Here is a 21,527-nt window from a genome sequence, read left to right on the forward strand (position 1 = left end):
GAGAATGAAAACACTCCACAGAGTAGGAGAGGTAACATCTGATTCGTGAAGGAGACAGTTAAAGGTGGAGATGTTAAATGATACAGACCTAAAAGCATTTCTGCGGTAATTTCTGTGATGTCAGAGAGCAGGACAAGAAGGACAACGGATGAGGGAACAGGCAAGAGGAAGGTGGATCTCAGAAGAGTCTGTGGTGCAATTCTGCGACTGGGTCACCTGCAGTCCCTATCCCCCCACTGCTGACAGGTGCCTGCTGTACCTGGACCCTGCAGTGGAAGCTGAGGAGGGGGCAGGTACCAGCACTGCTGTCAGCAGCACTGCTCCCACCCTGCCCCGTTCTGCTCTGCCGCAGCACTGGAACCTGGGTCTGCGCCTTCGGAAGAGCCCGGGAAGCAGCGCTGCGGTAACCAAGGCCAAGATGTGCAAAGAACACGAATGAGAATGAAACTACCACAACTTACCATATTATCATGAATTCCAAGCTGCAACATACTGCAAACCCCAGAAACGACAGAAAATCTAATTTAACTGACATTTGCATTGCTATTTCTCTGTGGCTATTTTCAGGGTTAAATGGCAAAAAGGGTCTCTAAAAATTCATCGACATATGGGAGTATTAGATATTGATATTCTCTGACTATAAGTACACTAACAAACACATTCAAGCTGTCAAAAAAGGCTCTTAAACAGGAACACTGGTATTAGTCGCTGACCTGTACCAAACGAGGATCCCAGCCCACATCTGCCCCATCTCTGTGATCACTCACTCATCCAGGGTGTGCAGCAGTCTCATCACAAATGCACTGACTGCACTGCACAACACTGCAGAGAGCTCCTGGTGTCATCCGCTGTGCCCCAGAGCAACACACAGCACGAACCAGGCCAAGAGGCATCCACACTGTTGCAAGAGTTGCGTGAGAAATCTCCATTAAAAAAACCACTGTCCACGCTAAATGCAGAAACTGAATAATTTGTATTCTTATATAAATTCAGAGCACACAGTGGATCTGGAAACACAATCTAACACAACAAGAGCAACAGCAAGAAATTTAGTGCAAAAAACAGAAATAAAGTCTCTTTTTCAAGGAGCTGTTTCAAATTCATATGGCTGATGTCCCTCTCAGAAAGCATTATTTATACTGAGAAACCTTCAGATGCCTGAGACATTTTTTCTGTTACCAACAGCAGGTCTGACTTAATAGGAGTGAGAAGGAAGGATGGTAAAATATCTTGTGCAGAAAGAATGCCATTACACTTGTTTAGGAAGCAGTCGATGTTTGGTACAACCCAGTCTGATTCACATGAATTTTACTATTATCCAGATAGATCATTTCACCATATGAAGCAATAAACAAATCCATGAAAATATACTCATTAGTCTACTTAATATAATCAGAGGGCCTTCACAAGTTTTATTTCTACAGAGCACTAAAACCAAACCCAACCTACTAGGCTGAATTTCACCACCATTAAGAGGACTCATTCATCCAGAAGGAACCCATGTTTTTCTCAGTGAGTTCTTATGGCCACAGAGCAGTGGTGTCCCATGCTGTTAAAAGGAGACTTCTATACTCACAAAGAAATAAAAACATCATAAAAAGAGCATCAACAGCCACTCTTCCATGCAATTAAAACTCAAACAGCCCTGGCACGTTGCAATCCAGCAGCAAGTCTGTGCAGGTGTCACTGCTGCAGGAACTCCAGCAGCATTGCCACCCTCACCTCCCTTCTGTGACAGCCAAACACAGCAGGAGACAGTGGCCATTGCAGCTGGAGCCAGATGATGGCATCAAGCCTCAGCTACATGGGGGAGCACAGACATTCCAAGTGCCTCCGCCAAGAACCAAGTCTCCTAACTTGAGCCAGCACTGAGAATGGCAGGGAAGGGATTGGGCACTAAGCACCCTTCCCTGCTACAAGTGTTCTCAGTAGGGAGATGCAGCCAGAGGCAGCTTGCACCTTGTTTACATTCTAGACTACTTCTTTACTGAAGTTACGCAGTAAAACTGGAAAGAAGACTAATTGCAGGGGTGGGGGCAAATGAATTTTGATGGAGCTTAAAAACTTACGGCGATTAGATGCTCATATGACCCCTGTAACATGATGAAAACTATAGGACCTCTTAAGAGCAAAAGGTTTAGGGGAAAAAATACAGCAGGGGCTAAATTCATTTACGAGGAAAAATCTGAATGCTGCCAAATATTAAGTAATGCAAAACATTAAGTGACAGAGTGAGAAACCAGCAGAAAACTCAAGTTCCAAGTTGCCTTTATTGATTAGAATGTTGTAGAGATAGTGAAGAGTTAATATCCCAATGGCACTCCTGGATCAATAACCTCAGTGATAGGAGGGCTCTTGCACAAGGCTTCCTGCTTTATTCTGTGGTGATTAGTAAATTCCTGCACAGTTGCAAGACCCCAATCACAGAGCCCCAGTCTTGATCCATACTAATCCCCAAACTGAAACCCACCAGTCTGCTCCCACGCTTACTGCCCAAGACAAGGGCTGAAGCCAACTGAACATTCTGCTGGCATATACAAATTATGAACCTGTGTGTGATTACAAATGCAACAATAGCCTAATCATATGAAGTACCATTTGGGCCAGTAGCACTTTAAGCTAATACATTATTTAACATTTATCTTCTAATTTAAGATCCTAGACTTCAAAGACACTACACAGAGCTGGAGTTTCCCTCCTCCTCTGTACACACCCACTGGAATAAAGCCAGTTTTGACTATGTCTTTTGTAGATTTCCCTCAGAGGATGCTCTGCACAGGACTTGTTTTCTTTTTACTAGTCACAGATTCTTGCCCCAGTTTCATTCACCAGAAGAAAAGCAGCCTTCCCTTTTCCCACCTCTGTTACCAGAAGTACTCAAAATGTTTCCATTAGCACCTGGGGCAGGGTGTGCAAGTGAGAGAGAGAAAGGTTAAATCATAAATCCCACATTCCACAGCACTGATGTGAAGTGCAGCCATACTAATGGGACTTTTTATAACCAGTTCAGCACAAATCACCATTGTGAGTCTGAAGGAAAGACCATGACAGGCTGAGCTGATGCAGCTCGGGACTGGGGTACCAGCAAGGGCAGCCCACATCCAGAGCAGCTATCGCTTTGCAGATGTCCCCAGGGACCATGTTGGAGAGGGAATGGCAGCATGGATGGGCAGGTCACCCTTCAGGAGGCATCAACAACATTTTCCAAGGGCTTTCTTGTGATCACTGCTGCATTAAGTCAACTTGCCCGCACTAATAATGAAAGAAATCCAGCTGCTGCCTGCCAGATTGCTACTAAACCAGATCTGCATACACAGTTAAATGATGTCCAATTAGAAATGGCTTTCTCTAAGAGACACTAAACAGTTTGTCTATTCTAGCTACTCATGTGATGATCCAAAGCCTCACTTTAATCTGTTCATACTGACTAAGCTCCACTTCCAAACACAGAATGGAACTTTAAAGAATTACATCCAAAGGACATGCAAAACTGCACTAAATTCCAGTCCTGTCTCCTTTTCATTGCTTCAGGTACAGGAAAAACTGACAAGTCCAAGATAATTGCCTACACCTTGGTCTGGCATTAGCAGACAAGGGCTCACCAATGGCTGCTGCTTCATGATCACTGGGATCTGCTTCCAGTCACAAGGGAAAGCAAGGGGAAAACAAAGTTAAACTTCAGCAGACCCGAGACCTGCAGCAAGGGCTTTAAACTTTACTTTTAGTCTTGTTTTTTTTAATAAGCAATGAATTGGTTAACCTGTTAGAAATCTGCACATAAAACATGATCTTTCTCCTTCATGATACATAAAATTATAAAGACACTTAGCACACTATCCAACATGGCTCCAGCACAGCAGAAACCAAAATGCCCAGTCTGCATAAAGGATTAAGTTTATCAATAAAGCAACCTAAAAACTGCAGACTGATTAAAAAGAACATTTCCAAGAAGACTTGGTTTGTCATTTCTCCATATTGCTGGAATGAACATCACCAGTGTTCGATATGTAAGACTAACAGATACACACACTCCCCAAAAAACACATTTCTTTTAGTCTTAATGCTCCGTTTTCTCCAATGACAGCTTAGGAAGGTACACAGCTGGGGTTGAAATTGCTTTGATTTTCTTCAAACAGAATTTAACTTGCCAGTTTTCAGTTTTGCTGCACATCTGTAGATCAAAGTGATTACTTCTGGTTATCATGTGAAGCTTTTTGAGCTTTTTTTTACCTTCTCGTATTTTTATCTTATTAAAATAGTAGAAAAAAATAAATCAAAAAAAACTAACCCATTTTCAAACCCACAAAAAACATCTTCTCACTCTTCAGCAACTGTCTTGGAGGTGGAGTTTTGCCATTCAGTGACTGACCTCCATTAAAGTGTCAACACAAACCCACACTGAAACACAGAGTTGGCTGTGCATCAGTCACCATACCTGCAAATGTGAGTCATCCTGGGCACCGTATGTCTGAGGCAGGATCTAAGATTTAAGGTTTTGTTTCTACCTTACAATTAGCCCAAAGTGTGCAGCAAGCACAGGACATGATGGGTTACTGCACTTTAGCTGACACAGGCTTGTTTGTTAATTCAATAATATACCTGAGGCCTCACACTCACTAAGGTGGCTTGGATATATTGAATTTGACAGCTCTCCTCTCAGCATGAAAGTGAAACCTCTTCTCTTTAACCCATATTTCCTTCAACTGCTGGAATATGAAGAGCAGAAAATCTGATCCTTTCTGGCTCTGTTGGAGAGGTATTGAAGACCCAGATACTTGCAGCTAAGATGACAACACAAGAAAACTGAATTTTTAAAACCAAAATGTTAGTTATTGAAATAAAGTACATACCATAAACCACCTGAAACAAGATTGACTAAAAAATATTTTTTTTCCTTTTAAATAGATCAGTCAACACGTATCCAGGCATCCTAGCCTGACACTGAAAATGATCCCTATAAAAATACAAGAACCCTTCCTTGTAAGCAGCAAAAAAATCCAAAAAGCTTAGGGTTTTCCATCTACTCCCAGCTCACCTTTGAATTCTGCCAGTGGCTCTACACACTGGGCTGGCTGCTTTGCAGAGCTCCACAAAAGGCTCCCGAATAAAAAGAAAATAGTTTGAATGCTTTTAGTATTTTCACATTTCTTTGTCCCAACAATGCAGCTCTGTCCTCTGGGAAGGAGCATGCTCAGGCCGAATACAGAGTGCTGTTTTCCCCATCCCATCCCATGGAGTGGCTCCGAAGGACAGCACTGCCCCAGCTCTGCAGGGACGCCCGAGCGCACACCCTGCTGCAGCCTGGGACCACCAGACCCCAGAGAAGGCACAGCCTGCACCCAACAGAATCATATGCACAGGCTCTGCACACCAAGGGGAAACCAGGGAGCTCAAGCCAGAGCTGACAACAGCAGTAATCCCAGCAGGGACTGGATTTCCTCTGCACCAAGGGGAGGGAGCTCCTGGAGAGGTTCACCACTGTTTTTTTCAAAAAACACCTGATTTTAGTTGACCAAAATATTTCCATTGAAATATGCAGGTACACTTTCAAAGACCAGCACATTTCTCTCCTGAAGAACAGGGAGTTTCCTAGAACTGTCTTGCTATCCTGATAAGATGCAGCCTTTAAATGCTAGAGGTCTTAAACATTACTAAAACTTAGTCATGTTTCTTCTGCTTTTTCATATTCCCTGCTGTTCACTGAATCCGTGCATGGTGCCTTCTGACAAATTCTCCACATTCTGTGATGTTTGGGACAAATTCCAGAAGACTTTGTAGAGGACTCCCATGATGAAGCCACACCTCAAAGCTCCCTAGAAGAAATCACCATAACTGGAGAAGCGTTAACCATACTCCTGAAAGATGGACTTCTGGTATTAAAAACCTTTTCTAATCACTAAACCATTCAAACCACAGACTCTCTGCATTCATGGGGAGTCTCCCAATGTGCAATTTTTACTGCCACATCCAGAACAGATCAAACACTTAAAATAAAATCAGCATCTCAACAGTGCAAGTGAGTTTCCATATTTTAATGTTGAGCGTAAGCTGGGCCACAAACACTGCTTGCTGTGGATTAAAAACAGCAGGAGAAAAAACCTAAATAACTCAGATGAAAGGACGGACAGGACACACTTGTTTTCAAACCTTCAGTGTCACAACACACAGAGCTTGCTGACTGATTTTTTAAAGCAAACTCCAGCAGCATCAGCAACAGCAAATAGACATGCAGAGCCTGGGTGTTCCGTGGTGATCCAAAGCTCTGCCCAGCAAACCAGCCACATCCACAACCCCAGTACAGCTGACATCCAAGAAAGGAGAAAGTGCCAGGACATACGGTTCCAGAGGCAGGCAGTGAGTTCTCCATGCCGAGTGTGTGAACCCCAGCACCCCTCCACTGGCCAAACACGCTGTACCACAGCACTGTGCTGGCAGAGTCCAGACCCAGCCCTGCCAGGCTGAGCTCTGCGCCTGCACAAAGCAGGACCTTGGTAACACGATGCTGTAGTGCCCTGGGTGTCTTGGCAGGAGCCCCAAACCCTTGTTTGAAAAAGCAACTGCAACCCTGAACAAGCGAGGCATGAATGTGCTGCAAGCAGAGCCACAGAGGCTGCTAAAAATACTTCATCCCTGACCCTGTCAAGAACACATCTCAAGTGAGATTCTAGTTTTCTGAAGAATGATAAAACCAAAAAGCAAAACAGCTCTGCTAGCAACCGTATTGGAAGTTTATTTAAAAAAACAAGCAAAACCCCAATGCACTCTTGAACAGGAAAACACCTCACGTTTTATTTCAAGGGGAATACTGCTGAAATGAAGGACGTGCTTTACACCTCTTCTAGAACTCCGGGCCAAGGTGCAACCTCAAGATCTCTTCCTCTGCAACCTGCCAGAGGAGATTTTTGAGGCTCCTGTTACAGGTTAAGGAGTCAACTGCAGACAAATCCAACCTGTGCCCTGCTGAAGACACCCTGTGCATTGTGCAGTCCCATGTGAGATAGATGAATACCTGTCACCTGGCTGGTATCCTGCAGTAGGTGCCCTGTACCAGTGAGGAAGCAGAGAAAAACAGAAGGAACTGTCAGACTGGAAATGGCTAAAAAGCACACTGCACCTGCTCCATCCCTCCAGCAGGACAGACACAAGGCTCTCCCGGGGAGCAGGAGGAAGCCACATACAGAGCCACAGAGTGCTGAACAGATCCCAAGCAAGATCCAGGGGACTTTAAGATGAGGCTTATATTTCATGCCTGGAGTAAGCACAGCAAACAGACCCTGTATGTTTTGAAAACCGTTGGGTGGTGGTCTATACAATGTATTCTTCTGGGGAAGAAGTGAGAGAACATCCTCCCACAGGGCACTGCTGTGATACACAACTGTGCTCATCATCTATTCACAACAGATCTATCCTCAAAAAGAAAGCTAAAGAGATGTGAATTTCTTCACGGAGCATGTTTTCACACAGATTATGCTCTTTTAACTACTTATCAGCCTGGCTGGCTCTACTGTGGTCATTCAAGAAATGCAGAGGTGAAAACCAAGTCTAAGAGACACTCCACTGCATATCCCTCATGGTTCCTAGGTCACAAACAGATACATGAGTACACGGGAGCTACATGAGTTTACTTTCTGGATCAGTAATAACTATCTGCTTAGTAGCAATCTGACCTGATTATCATGATGCTGTTTCAGGGGAGGTCTGCTCTGTCACATGTTGTCCCAAGGGTGGCCCACCAGGATGCACCCCTCAACAGCAATCTACCAACCACTCCCACTGCTGACTCCTACCCAGCAGCCCTGCTCAATAGCAACATCTACAAAGGCCTTCTTTAAAAACAAGACAATGAAAAAGGTGCAAGAACTGCAGAAATACTTCAAAAATCTGGTAACAACAAGAGATGGTTTTATAAAGGACAGATCTTGTACTTCTCCTTCTGCCCTCCCCCAACGCCAAACATGAGCTTGGTTTTCTGACTTAACTGCTACCTCACTTGGGCTGACAGTCTGGGGAAATAAATGCACTTCCAGTTTAGGCAGTGAGCCTACTTTTGGTCTGACAGCAGCCCCTATCAGCTGATCAGTAACTATTACCAGTTTTTAAAGGGAACCTTGTCCTATCTTCTTGCTCAGCAAGAGCACAAGTAGTTCAAGGACTTGCGTACTCTAAATCCATACTTGGAGTGTGAACCTTTGCAGAAGTCACCACAGTGGATAGCTTGCTGATAACCCTACAATGCATCAGAATTATCACAATATTTCTTCTGTTCACACTGGTTTAAACTTTTTTTCTGCTCAATATCTTGAAGGTAAAAGTCCTTTCTTGTGACCACCACTTTATTTTTTTCTTCATTGAAATTTAAAATTTTCACCTGTCTCAGTCTAGGTTAACTCAAAGCATGTTCTAAAAAAAATGGTAAAAATTATTTCAGGAGCCTCTGGTCTAGCTCAAGTTGGTACATTTCTAGGGTTTACTGTAATAATGCATTGATCCCAAAACATACATTCATACATTCATTCATTCTTAGTCTCGACTCACCACACATATTTGGTGTCTAATATTTGGTCTTGATGACTGCTCACATGGATGGTAAGGTCCCACTTGGGTCACAACGAGGCCATACCAATTGGGTTACCTCTCCAAATCACCATTAAGCAGCGTTAACAGCTGCAGAGCCCTGCCAGAGCACCGCCAGCCTGGCTGGGACACCAGTCACTAACTGCCCACCAGGACAGCATGCTGCCAAAACCCCACCTGCACCAATGACAGCTCCCTGTGCACACAAACACTCTCTCCACGGGCTGCTCCAAAAGCCTTTGTGGCTGCCTGGCAGTGCCATGGACATAACCCAGCTACCAAACACATGAGTGGGGCAAGAGTGAAATTTGTTGCTATGGCAATTAGCTTCCATTCCTTCTAATCAAAATCCTAGAAACAAATGGCAAAGGCAGGGTCTTCCTTGGCCCATAGATGATCCTTCCCCCCAGGCAGCACCTGTCTGGCCATCCCAGTTCTGCATCACTGTCCTGCTCACAGCTCCTGCCAGAACCATTCCCAGACCTTTTGGTAACATCACCCAAGGTAAGAGAACAGCTCCAGTAGAGCATTTTTCACTAACCCAGCTCACTGGAACTAGTGTGTGGCAGCTAAAGAGTACAGCTGGGGTTACACAGGAAATCCCACCAAAAGCACCATCTCTCTTTTTCAGCTGTGCAATCCCTGGCATTGCTCTCACAGAGGGAATCACGCACAAACACAGCAAGGACATACTGACAGGCAGTGCTCACTGTCCTGCCTTCTCTGTCCTGACTGCCCCATGACTCTCCCCATCCCAAAACCTGGCCTCAAAGTCGACAATAAAACTTTTCCAAAAGTACCTAGTTGTTTTCTGCTTCCTGGCTGGAGTATTCCCACACATTTTTAATGACAACTGTCATTGGTTAGCTGAAAATGGCTATTGTAAGATAACAAAGAGTATCCACAGAGGACAACACATAAACCTCACCCAGAAGACAGTACAGAGCAGTGCATGAAAATACCCTCTCGTAAGAAACTCTGCCAAATAATTGCTGAAAAGTGTCTCAAGCTGTTAAAAATAGAACCAATTTCTGCAGTGGCAGATGGAGCTTCAGTCAAAATATCCACTGAGCCACTTGAATAATTAAGTGTTCCTTCCCCATGGCATAACAAAGTAGCTAAAGCAATTTACTGCCCTTTCTAAAAAATGGAATAGAAATACTGTTTGATAATTTTTCAGCAAAGAAATGAACAACAAGAAGGTTTACAGCACTGACCAAGAAGCCTCTAGCTGAAATGCTGCACCAAGTCATCAACACCATTCTCTACATATAGAAAATTTAATCTCTCAGGTAATTACCTCCTGGAACATTTGACCTGAAATTAAATGACCTGAAAAGTAATTTAATCTAGAAATCAGGTTTACTCTGGAGAAAGCAGAAAGACTCTAGACTGGGGATCCTCAATGACCAAAAAGACAGGGTTAGACAGAGGGACAGAGGGCAGCTGATGCACAGTAAGATTTTAAAAAGTATATGTAGTTTTTGAACAGCTACTTGTAAAATGCAGTCCTCATGATAATACAAACCCTGTATTATTGCTCAGACCTCTCATATTTCACAGAGTCAAGTTTTTCTTTTCAATTCTTCTTAGATTTCATAGAATCACAGAATGGTTTGGGTTGAATTGTACCTTAAAGACCATCTAGTCCCAACTCCCTGCCAGGGGCAGCTTCTCTGGGCAACACATTCCAGGTATTCACCACTCTCACAGTCAAGAATTTCTTCCCCATTTCCCACCTAACCTTGCTCTCTGTCAGTGTGTAGTCATTTCCCGTCATCCTGTCACTTCACGCCCTTGTCCAAAGTCCCTCTCCAGCTCTCTTAGAGCCCCTTTAGGGGCTTCCCTTAGGCACTGGAAGACTGTCCTTCAACAAATCTTAATAACCTTAAACACTTTTTCTCTCTAAACTTGGAAGTTAAATAATGTCAAATTTTCATTTACCTTGTTAAAACTATTAATTCTGTAAGTTTAAAAAATACAAGGTCATATTCCAGATGGATGAATTAACAAAAACATTTTGTAACAAGCACTGTAAATGGAAGCCTGGCCATGCTGGGCCACGACATGAGCAGGTAACAGGAGGATGATCATTGAGCCATGTCCAAGTGTACTAAAAATTTTCCATGAGATGAACTGTGACAAGAATTCAGGCATGACATCTGGAAACTACAGAACAGCCTGAGCAGTTAGGCTGAGTGCACATGCAACACGCAGTTAGCATGTGTTTGCTAACACTACAAATCCCTGGCAGACAAGCAGCTGAGCTAGCACTCAGGTCTCCTCCCCAGCCTCCCCTCACTAACCAGCCCCAGCAGCAGGAGAGGCACATCATCTTCCCAAATCCAAGCAGCCTGAGCCCCTGGGAATGAGCCTGGTAGCAGCAGGGAAAGCCAAGCTCCTTGGCCTCTGCTGGAGCATGCAGTCCCTGGTCACCCAGCCCTGTCCAGCTGTCAGCATGAACCTGACCACAGCCCCAGGAGCACTTCTGCATCACAGCCAGGTAATGGGCACCCCAAAAACCCACAAAGACATAGGGCAACAGCAGACTGCACAGTGCCTAGTGCAGGTACATCCTTAGTTAAAAACACAACAGCATCAAACTTTATCTCTTCCATTACCCTGTTTCCACCAATATAGACATTTAAGTGTATTCTGAAAGGGTACAATTTCAATATTTAACAACGGTTAAACAATAAACATTTGGCTGACTAAATTCTAGCAGCTCTCCAGTGACACCTGCAGCAAGGTCAACTCTCTGCATTTCTGAGCAGCAGTAGTGAGTTCTATATTTCCCAAATTTAATCAATATTAGGACAACATGAAACCTAGCAGAGTCCTGACTTTCAAATACCTAACAAAATAATTAAGTCTAGGTTCATGTAAAAGGATCCTCTTTGAATCTACACAGTTCTCCTGCCTCCATCAATACAGAGGGATGATAAACTCACTGGCACAGGCTGTCAGTGCAATGCTAAAGCTGACATATTGTCTCTCACAGTTATCCACAGTTTTCCCCACACAATGAATGAAGGCATTCTCATAGTATTTTACATAAGAAAACTCTTGAAGACTATGTAGAAATTAAGTACTTAAGTGTGAAGAACTAGAAAAATGCAACACATCTCAATGGTTTTGAGAACATTTGTAAGGGAAGAACAAGTGTCCCTCCAAACCAATGTCTGACAACCACACTCTCTACATGGGAGGGATTTCCCTTTAAAGCAAATGTTTCATAATCATAAGATGTTCATAATTCAGTGTGAAAAACAGCTGATGAGTTCTGAAACCAAAAACCTGCAGCAACCAGCTTTCTGGTTTTGCTAGCCAGCCACACCACAGGCATTCACTTGGAGAAACCTGCAGCACTGAGGCCACGGAGCTCTGTGGTGCCCAAGTCCTGATAGTATTCCATGCAGTGTTGTAGGAGAACACCTATCCAGGGACTCCTTATCTGGGTTTGGAAAAACAGGAGATTCACCCACACTACCATGCACTGTGACTGAACTGCAGTGGCTAGGGAGAACTCCTACCCCGGCAGTTCGCCACTCAATTATTTAAATTGACAACACAGTGACTTCTTTGATCGGTCTTTAGCTGTTTTTGCTCTCTGTTGGCATTTCGTCTTCCTCTTTACTTTTCAGGCAAATTAGTAAAATCCTATATTCTTTTTGGTGGGCAGAAAACAAACTTTAGTCCCACTCCAATACAGTAGTTCCACACACTGATGACCTTTGGGCAGCAGTTCTGCACCTATATTGCACATGCTCTGCAGTTCAGGCTCCAGTGAAACACCACCTCCCCATTAATCTGAAATTCTTCATTTCCTCTGCACCTGTTGCCAGTGTCAGCAGGCTGAAATAATTTATTTCTGACAATAGAAATATTTCTTTCCCCTGTAAGTTTTTGTTCACTATCAACAAGACCCTGGGACCTCTCACACCACAGTGTAGGCAGTGGGTCTCAGTGCACATCTGAGGCAGGCATGCCTGAACAAGCATAGCCTGTGCTGGCACAAAGGCCATCCTGTGCTAACTGAAGCACTCCTTCAAATTTTCTTTTCTTTATGAGAAGTTAGTGATTCTAGAATGGAGACTTTTACTAGTTACAAACTTTCCAAACATGACTTCAGTGTTCACAGGCTTCCAAGAGTTAAGACTACAAAATGTACAGATAACACAGAGAAAATATTTTTCTGCAGTTCAACATTTACCAAGGGCACTCCAGGGAAAAAAACTCAACAAAACCCCTCTTGTAGAAAAACTTCAGTTTGCATTCTGATGATCTTTGATTCCTTTATTGCTAAGTGAGTGTTCTTTGAATGCCCTACCACAAAGCTCAAACAACAGCACTTAAAATATGACGCTAAAGTATTTTACCACTCATATTTCAAATCCAAATACAATTTTCTATTTCATGCATACTAAAACCTTCACAGCAAATCTTTGAAGGACAAGAACCCTGCTTCCTTAGCAATTATTCCTATTTTAAATTGTCTTAAAGCTGAAAACTCAAGAAAGGAATGTTTTCTATGCTGAACACCATATTCAAATACCAGTTGATCTCAGGGAGTTTCAAATTATGTCTCAAGTTAAGAAAAAACCAAAACAAACAAAACCAACAACAACAAAACCAACCGACCACCCAAAACCAAAAAAACATCATGCTCCTTTACTTTTCCTGTCCATAGGAATAGGTTGCTGTAAGGTGAGCAAGTCAGCTCCCTCCCCTTTTGGGAACACTAAGCAAATATGATTGAAAGGACAGGTGAATCCCATCTCTGGACAACCAGAATTCTGTGAATGAAACCTCATCCTCTTCTCTGCTTAAAAACAACTGTTTACAATTAATCTCTGATAAAAATTATTTTGGAGGCCATCATCGCATTCTTTGTCCCAAGAGTCCCAAACTGGGTATCATGTAAATGTGGAGAACTAACTCCTCTTGAGCCCATTATTCAATTTCCCCTGAACTTCCAAGGCCCTCCTCCAGCATAAGGGCTTTCCTGTCCCTTCTGGAAAGGACCTAGTTTGCATCTTTATCACTGACTGTCACATCCAGAACAGAAAGACTTGCAAAACAAGAGCAAACTCTTCTCTGCCCCTGAAGAAACAGTGGCTGAGGAAAAAGCCAGCTGGTTTGTCACAAGGAATTGAGGGGAAAGGGGCAAATTCTACACAAGCCAAAAACTCTATAAAGGACCCCTAAAGATAACTAATTCAGAGTAAAGATACCAACACTTGTAATGCTTCTCTTGATCCCTGATGGGAGGAAATTCCAATTGTTATTGCCATCCAGCCACATGTAAGCACCTATTATGAAGTATGATGATCTCCTGTAAACTGCCATAAGCTGCAGAATTTCATTATTACAAGGAAATACGGATTTATGTAAGCTGCATTCCTTTATAGTCTGTGTTTACAGCCTTTTACATCATAAGTCTATTTGGCAATGAGCCGTTACATGCAATTTGCTGAATGTGGATAGGGCTGATTGTCTGGATTATTAGTAATGCTTTCTCCACAAAGAAGTTCCCAAATCCTATCTCTAACATCTCTGCAAACAGAGTTTTACAGACCCTGTTAACTACAAATGTAAAAGACGCTTCAAGTCTATTTTACTTCCTCACTATACTATCATGGCATTCATGGAGCTGTTACACTGACACAGAACAAACTCTTCAGGAAACCTGATATTCCAACTTGTCCACAGAAGCTCATTTTCCTTTCATAAGATGAATGTAGTATCTCTGTAACATTTTCCCACACATTCCTCTAAGTAAGATGATGCAGTGGAAGCTTCTTGAGAACCCACTATGCCTACAAAAGTTCACAGCATTTCTAGTCACTCATTCCACATCAGCATGACCAACAATGCTTAGAGACCTGTTTGCATGTTGCCACCTCTCAGCTTTGTGTAAACAAGCCTTTTGCCCTGTACACCATGCAAAATACCTGCAAGAACACATTCAAACCCAAGTAACATGAGGGGCAGCACACTGCGATGCTCCAGTTGGCTTGTCTATAACAGGGCACTCAAACAGACAACATGAGCAAACCTAATGGTATCTTCCCCTTAGAAGCAACAGGAAATTTCTGAATAATTGCCCTTGAATTGATTGTGAGAAGTTAATCCCCTGCACGACCCAGGGGAAGACACACACCTGAGTTATGGTGAGGTGTGCCTGGGACAGAATTGCAGCACACCACAAAGGCTGCAGTGAAAGTGAGCAACCTTCTATCAAATGCCCCCAGCAGTAAATTGCAACACATCTATCAAGAGAAAAAGGTTAATTTAAACGTAATCCACTGAGCTACCAATGTGGTAACAAATGTGTCCTTGCAGCTCTCAGAAGGTCCCATTACATCAAGCTACCCCACTGGCCTTGCTCAGCCATGGGCACAACAATGCCACTCCAGTTCCATGAACAGGGCAAACTTGAAGAGCCACAGGGAAACTGTGTGCCTGCAGCTCTGTTAAACACGAGAATCAGGTTGAAATGCATCAAATTTCCAAATCTTCCTCTTATTTCAACTTTTCCCCACTGTTAAGTGTAGCCATGCTACAGCAGGTATCGGCTCTAAAGACAGTTTTACAGAGAACTCCATGAGAGCTACTACTCGGTAGGGAACAAATACATTCTATCCTGTTGCATCTGCCAGAGACTAGAAGCAACTCAATAGGTAAGAGACCTGAGAAAGCTGAGGCAACACTGCAGGCTTTTTTACTGTGTCAGTGACAAGGAGAAATGCAGCCTGCGCTGTCAAACACAGTCACCCCCTGTCATCCTCACACAGGTGAGCTTCTTTTAGTTCAGCTATTCCCAGGCTATTTCAACATAACACACTGAAGTTCCTCTCCCATAAAGAAGCTCCCCAGACACCTGTGGCAACAGAGAGACAGTTTAGATGCTGATAAATCCAGACTGCACTTGAGAGCAAAAGAGTTTGGCCTGAAATTATGAATATTTTAATGTGCTGGTTAAATGAATGGAGCATCAATCACAGTTCACAAAAATTGCCTTTCCTGGATTTTTCTTTCTTTAAATTGGACTTTACTTGGCTCACTGGAATCTTTCCCAGGAAAGGAGTACCTTTTGAAAAAGGGGATGCATGATAACCCAGAAAAACATCCTCAAATACAGTTCAATTTGTCTCCATTATTCTTTTTCTCATAAACCCAGCTAAAACATCTGAACAAATTCAAGTTGCATAACAGATGGATACAGTTTTGTACTATCACCCCAGCAATAAGGAATTTTTCCAAATGCAACACATCAGCAACAGCACTTCTTGAAATCTTGGGAAACAATAACTGCAGGGCCTCCAAGGACTTCCAAACAGTAGGAGATAGAGAGCAGTTTGAACCAAAATACTTTGAAAACACTTTGGCTTCTTAAGGAGGAATTTAAAAAAAAAAAAAAAAAGGCATGGATACCTTCCACAGAACCAGAGGATGACAAAGTGAACAAACCAAATTTGGCCAGACGAAGACATTTGTTAAACCACCCAAAAAAACCCCATCGAGTATTTTGCCTTTACGTCTTAACAGTAAAGGTGCAATAATTGATGACTCAAATTCTTAAGACATACAGACATTTAAGATGGCAAACTAACACAGAACTTAAGCAATAACCCACAAATAATAAGCAGTGGTTTGGCATATGGGAAATAAGAAGTAATACTTGAAGATAGGTCTGTGTAAAAACTTTCTGAAATTCCTGATACAAAGTGGTTATCAAATGTAAACATTTCATGAATTAAGATACAGTTAAGTGCTTATATAGCCCTCTCCAGAATAGTATTTTAAAACTGGATAGCCATTATGTAATTAAGAGGAAGGCATTAACGTCATTCACAGAAGGAAGATGGAGACTGGGAAAGCTGAAATGATTTGATGGCAGCCATGCAGTGCAAATAGCCCCATGGAAAACCAGCTATTGAAGGTTAAAGCCTGAATCATGAAGCCATATTTCTCCTTCCTGCATGAAGTCCTACTTTTTCTTTGCTCAAGTTTTATAAGAACTGGTGGCAGCATTTTTCAGTTCGCAGCTCTCAGATCTTCACAGTCTCATTCTATTTGAAAACTCCACCATTAAATGGGGTTAGAAACTGCAATCTTGGCCTTGCAGCTGCATAGCACAGGCACACCACGTAATAATGTCCAATTTCACACAAGAAGTGGACACGCTCCGGGAGCAGGTGCTCCAGGTCCTACAAAAGGATTTTCCAACTCTGATGTCTAAGTTGGCATCCATAAAAGAACCAAGATTTTCACACAAGAAACACCAATAAAGTTGGTATTGCAGTCTGGCAGTCATTGCCAGCTGATAAAGCTATCAGCAAAATTATACATATTTTCTATGCTTTCCTTCCAGCAGATGAAAGGTGCTTTGTATCACCATTTGCCTCTCTTCTGCCAAGGACTCCAACACACAGGAACTTCTCAGTCCCATCTAAAGTGTGTCAAGGAGACAGGGAGATCCAGTCTTCATCCTACATCCAAACTGAGATAAACATAATCTCTTCCAACTGTTCATACAACTATACTTTTTATCTTGGTAAACAGAGACCAAGCTCTCATTTTCTCCTTCAGTTCACCATACTATAAGAGTCATGCAACTTTAACAATTAAAACACAGAAGTTAAGAATACATTGGGGCCAGACAACTGTTTAAAGTAGGTTTGACACAATCAGAGCTAACGCAGTGCAAGACACAATTGTGTCAGACAAAACAAAAATGGAGAGAACCAGAAAAACAAATTGAAAACAGTTCTCCTATAGTAAAAAATCTGTACAAACATTTTTCCAAATCACCCTGCCCACCTAGAAAAACAAGGATTCAAATGAAGTTATCCAAATGAGTTCATTTTAAACTATTCTGGCTGCCCTACATAAATAAAGCTTAGATACAAAGTTCCTTACTAACTAGATCAAGTCTCTTTTGAGGGGAAGATTAAACTCCAGAGTGTCTGTGGAGACTTATACTGCTTGCAGACATAGCTTGACACATAACAAGGCAAACCCTAAAAATATGCAAGTTTCACTTTTCCCTGAAATGGCCACATCAATTTCTTTAAGATGAGGAGATACTAAAAAAAAAATTATAAATTAATTAGAAAGATACCACATTATTGCAAAGCTGTAGCTTTTCCCAAGACAGTTTGCAGGATGTGAATTCTGACCTATTTTAAATGCTGATGACAGCATTTTAGAATTCTGATGACTGCATTTTAAAACATTTACAAATACACACACAGGGGTGGGAGGAGAAGAGCTTAAATGTAAACTGAAAATTCAGCTTGCCTTTTAAGAGTCCAATACTGTAACTCCTACATCCAGAGTCAAGTCTGCTCACTGAGAATGGTGTACAAACGATATACAAGAGGGCTGTGTTGGCATCTCTAGAACCGTTTGTACCTGCAGTGTCCTACACAGACTCGCTTTTTTTTACTCAAGGATGGATTTTTCCAAATGTTTTTCCAACTACACACATTGTATTGATTCAGTGACAAACCGCAAGACTACAGCGATTAACTACTGTTTCTCTTAAGGCAGTTTCCTGAAACAAATTTGAACACTTTCAATTATTAAACAGCAAAACCTGTATACGGCAACTCCTTTGTTCTGAAGGCCGTGTTGCCACTGAGGGCTGTTGAGCATGCACAGGGCAGGGCACACACCCGTCCGTGCAGGTGTGTCACCCCGTTAAGGACCTTCTGCCCAGGACAAAGCAGACGTGTGAGCGCTGTCCCGGGCACCTCTCGGGCACACCCGTTAGTGCCGCCGGCCCCTCCCGGGCTGCGCTGATCGCCACAACCGGCACGGCTGCGGTATCAGCCCGAGCCTTTGTGTCCGTGCCGGCGCGAACAAAGGCTCCCGGCCCGGGCGCGGCTCTGCCGGGACCCGCGGCTCGTACCCACCTTCGAGAGCTGCCTGCGCAGGCTGAAGCGCTGCACCATGGTCCGCCGCGGACCCGGGCAGCGCGGGGCGCGCCGGCCGAGGGGCGGCAGCCGGCGGCGCCCAGCGGGGGCTGCGCATCCTCGGGCGCCGGGGCCGGCACCGCGTCCTGGCCCAGCGCTGCCCCGAGGAGCCCGGCGCTGAGCCGGGCCGGGCCGTACAGGAAAGGACGCGGTAGGTCAGGGTAGGGCAAGGCAGAGGAAGGCAGGGCGGGGCGCGGCGCCCCCGCCTGCCGCTGCGGGGGGCGGTCACAGGCACCGCCCGGCACCGCCCCGGCACCGCTCCGGCACCGCCCCGGCACCGCCCCGGCACCGCTCCGGCACCGCCCCGGCACCGCCCCGGCACCGCCCCGGCACCGCCCCGGCACCGCTCCGGCACCGCTCCGGCACCGCCCCGGCACCGCCCCGGCACCGCTCCGGCACCGCCCCGGCACCGCCCCGGCACCGCCGCCCCGGCACCGCCCCGGCACCGCCCCGGCACCGCCCCGGCACCGCCCCGGCACCGCTCCGGCACCGCCCCGGCACCGCTCCGGCACCGCCCCGACTCCGCCCCGGTACCGCCCCGGCACCGCCCCGGCACTGTCCCGGCACCGCTCCGGCACCGCCCGGCCCGGCCCTGCGGGGCTCTGGCGACCGCTGCGCTACCCCCGGCGCCCCCGTCCCCGAAGGCGGCCCCGTCCCAGCGCTCCCGCCGAGCCCCCCGGACTCGGGCCCCGCGCAGCTCCCGCTGCCTTCGCACACTGTGGCACGGGAGTGCCAATTCTGCCCCGGGAATCAGCACAGAAGACCCCGCTGCAATCGCTAGAAAATAATTCAAGAAAGTATTTACCTCTCCCTGCCATTAATGTGCAATAAAGATGTGTGGTAAAACAGGTGCACTTTCAGTGCTTCAAATGTCACAAGAGCGGCTTTCAGATCCTTAAAGTGTTCCTTCTCCACTCACAGCACTGGTGAGTGAGAGACAGTACAATCTTGCAGAACAGCAGGACTCTAACCTCGCTTGGCAGCAATGCTCCGAGGGGCTGCATGAGTCCAGCAGGCAGGATAGATACACACAGTGCCAGCCTGTGCTGTGCAGAGGGGCCGGCTCTCAACGCATGGGCTCAGGGATCTGCCAGGATGTTCATACACATACGAGGTAAACTGAAAACTCCAAACACAATGAGGAGCTCAAAATACCTGGAAACAAGTCTGTTTCTGAAGTAGTTCTGTTTCAGCATTTTGGTTTTGGATTTCATAGGATTTTATTTCCAACTCATTTTGTAATTGGCTCCTGCATGCAATAGGAAGGGCTTCCTTTTTGCTCTATACTGAAATGGCCACGGCATTGAACACTTTGGCACATGGCCTTACCTACATAGGAAAATAGTTTCTCAATAACTATCAGCAAAGTTACTGGATAGGGAACAGCTCCCATGCCAGAGCATGTCCCTGATGAGTCTTGACTCAGCAACAGTGCTGGATTGTCCAGGACTGTGCTGCTCACTCGCACTCTCCTCAGGCCTTAGCTTCACTGGGTAGCAAGTACTGGCACAGTGGCTAAAAGGGATCCCATTCCATGCTCCAGCTATGACAAATCTGAGGCCCCAGATAGCACAGTATGTAGGGTTATGGTGTATACTTGGCTGTTAGAAGTCAGTTGTGTATTGACTCCATACAAAATCCCTCCCAATGGCAGGTACTAGGCAAGTACAAGTTACTGCCATGCATGATTGCATAACCTTGTAGAAAAAAAGAAGGTGCCTTAGGCGAGAATATTTGCCTTGTTAAGGAAAATGTTTCTAGACTATTTTTAAAGTAATCAGGTGATCCGGACACCAGAGATAGAGGAGACATTTGCAGTTGGGCCATGGAAGGTTATGAGAAGGGTCAGTGTGGTTCTTTAAATAGACCTTGAAAGGAAAGTTACAAGAAGATTAAACAGAGGTGTTTATTTTATAAGTGTCATTCAAAAGTGATGCATCAATAGATGCATTCTTCAGCACCAAAATCCCAGCTGTGAAATGAGAGCAGGATTCAGTAGCATTTTGCCCCATCAGGGGTAACTCAGGGGTATTGAATGCACATAAGTTCTGTAGAGGGGAAGTATTCCCTGCCAGAACTTGGACTCCTTTTCAAAATGTTCTCCTTTTTTGAAATATATAGACAGTACATTATTTTCTGTTAGCAGGCCTCAGTTTTGTGATTACCACAGAGAGCTGACCACACAGAAAAGTAAAGGGACTGGGACACTAGAAGCACCTCCTTGTACTGGCAGAGGAGACACCAGATGCTCAATTCTGCATCTAGCAGCTGCATCCTCCTCCTCCCTGAACTGGGTCAGCACTTCTTGTTCTACCGTTTGGCTATATTCAGAAGCCTCATGCACACCGTTCAATTCCTACTGCAGAAAATCCATACCACCACCTTGAACAGCCTGTGTGCTAGGAAAGCTCACATGCCTACTGCTGCAGAAAGCAACAGGGCAAGTGTGTGTAAGATGAGAATGAGAGTGTGAGTGTAGGAGTGTGTGAGATTGTGAGAGTGTGCACACATGCAGTCAGTCATGATGCAGCACAGGAGTCCACCACAGCACTGGAGTAAAAGGCTGGAGCCTGGGCAGCCAGGACAGCCAGTTGACCATGCCACCTTATCTGCTGCATCCAAACCTCCCTGCTTCCATGCTGCCTGACAGCAGATACCAATGGCTCTGGGCAATCAGCCTTGCACCTGCTGGCCTTGGTGCCCAAGATCCTGAGGACTACCTGGTACCTCCACTGTCCTGCACCTGGGACACAGGGTACCTCATTTCCTCCAGAGACACTCAGCTCTCCCTTCCCCACCAGGTTCCTGTGGCTCAGAGTCTGGGTCAGAGAGATACAGATAAGGAATGGAGCCAGCTTGGCTGGGATATAATCCACATCAGACTGAGATGGGACTGCCACATTAGTAAAATTGATGATAGCAACATTCTCTTTTGTCCCTGGAGCCAAGGCCTCACATTCAGCATTTCCA

General features: G+C 44.8%; 1 protein-coding gene across 8 annotated transcripts in view; it reads right to left on the reverse strand.

Annotated features, from left to right (window-relative positions):
* TMCC1 (transmembrane and coiled-coil domain family 1) overlaps nucleotides 1-21,527 on the reverse strand; it is a 77,487-nt gene that overhangs the window by 25,828 nt on the left and 30,132 nt on the right. The window contains exon 1 of one of the 8 annotated variants that reach the window (XM_014251764.2): nucleotides 18,498-18,568. The exons of the other annotated variants lie outside the window; for them this stretch is intronic. Coding sequence (XP_014107239.1) covers nucleotides 18,498-18,536 — 39 coding nt within the window. The 5' untranslated portion in view covers nucleotides 18,537-18,568. Of the gene's footprint in view, nucleotides 1-18,497; nucleotides 18,569-21,527 lie in introns of those variants that run through there. 8 annotated transcript variants of the gene reach the window in all.

The sequence above is a fragment of the Pseudopodoces humilis genome, chromosome 13 (genome assembly GCF_049639895.1).
Source record: "Pseudopodoces humilis isolate 2021_Gansu_Grassland_sample_001 chromosome 13, ASM4963989v1, whole genome shotgun sequence".
In the NCBI taxonomy this organism is placed as follows: Eukaryota; Metazoa; Chordata; class Aves; order Passeriformes; family Paridae; genus Pseudopodoces; species Pseudopodoces humilis.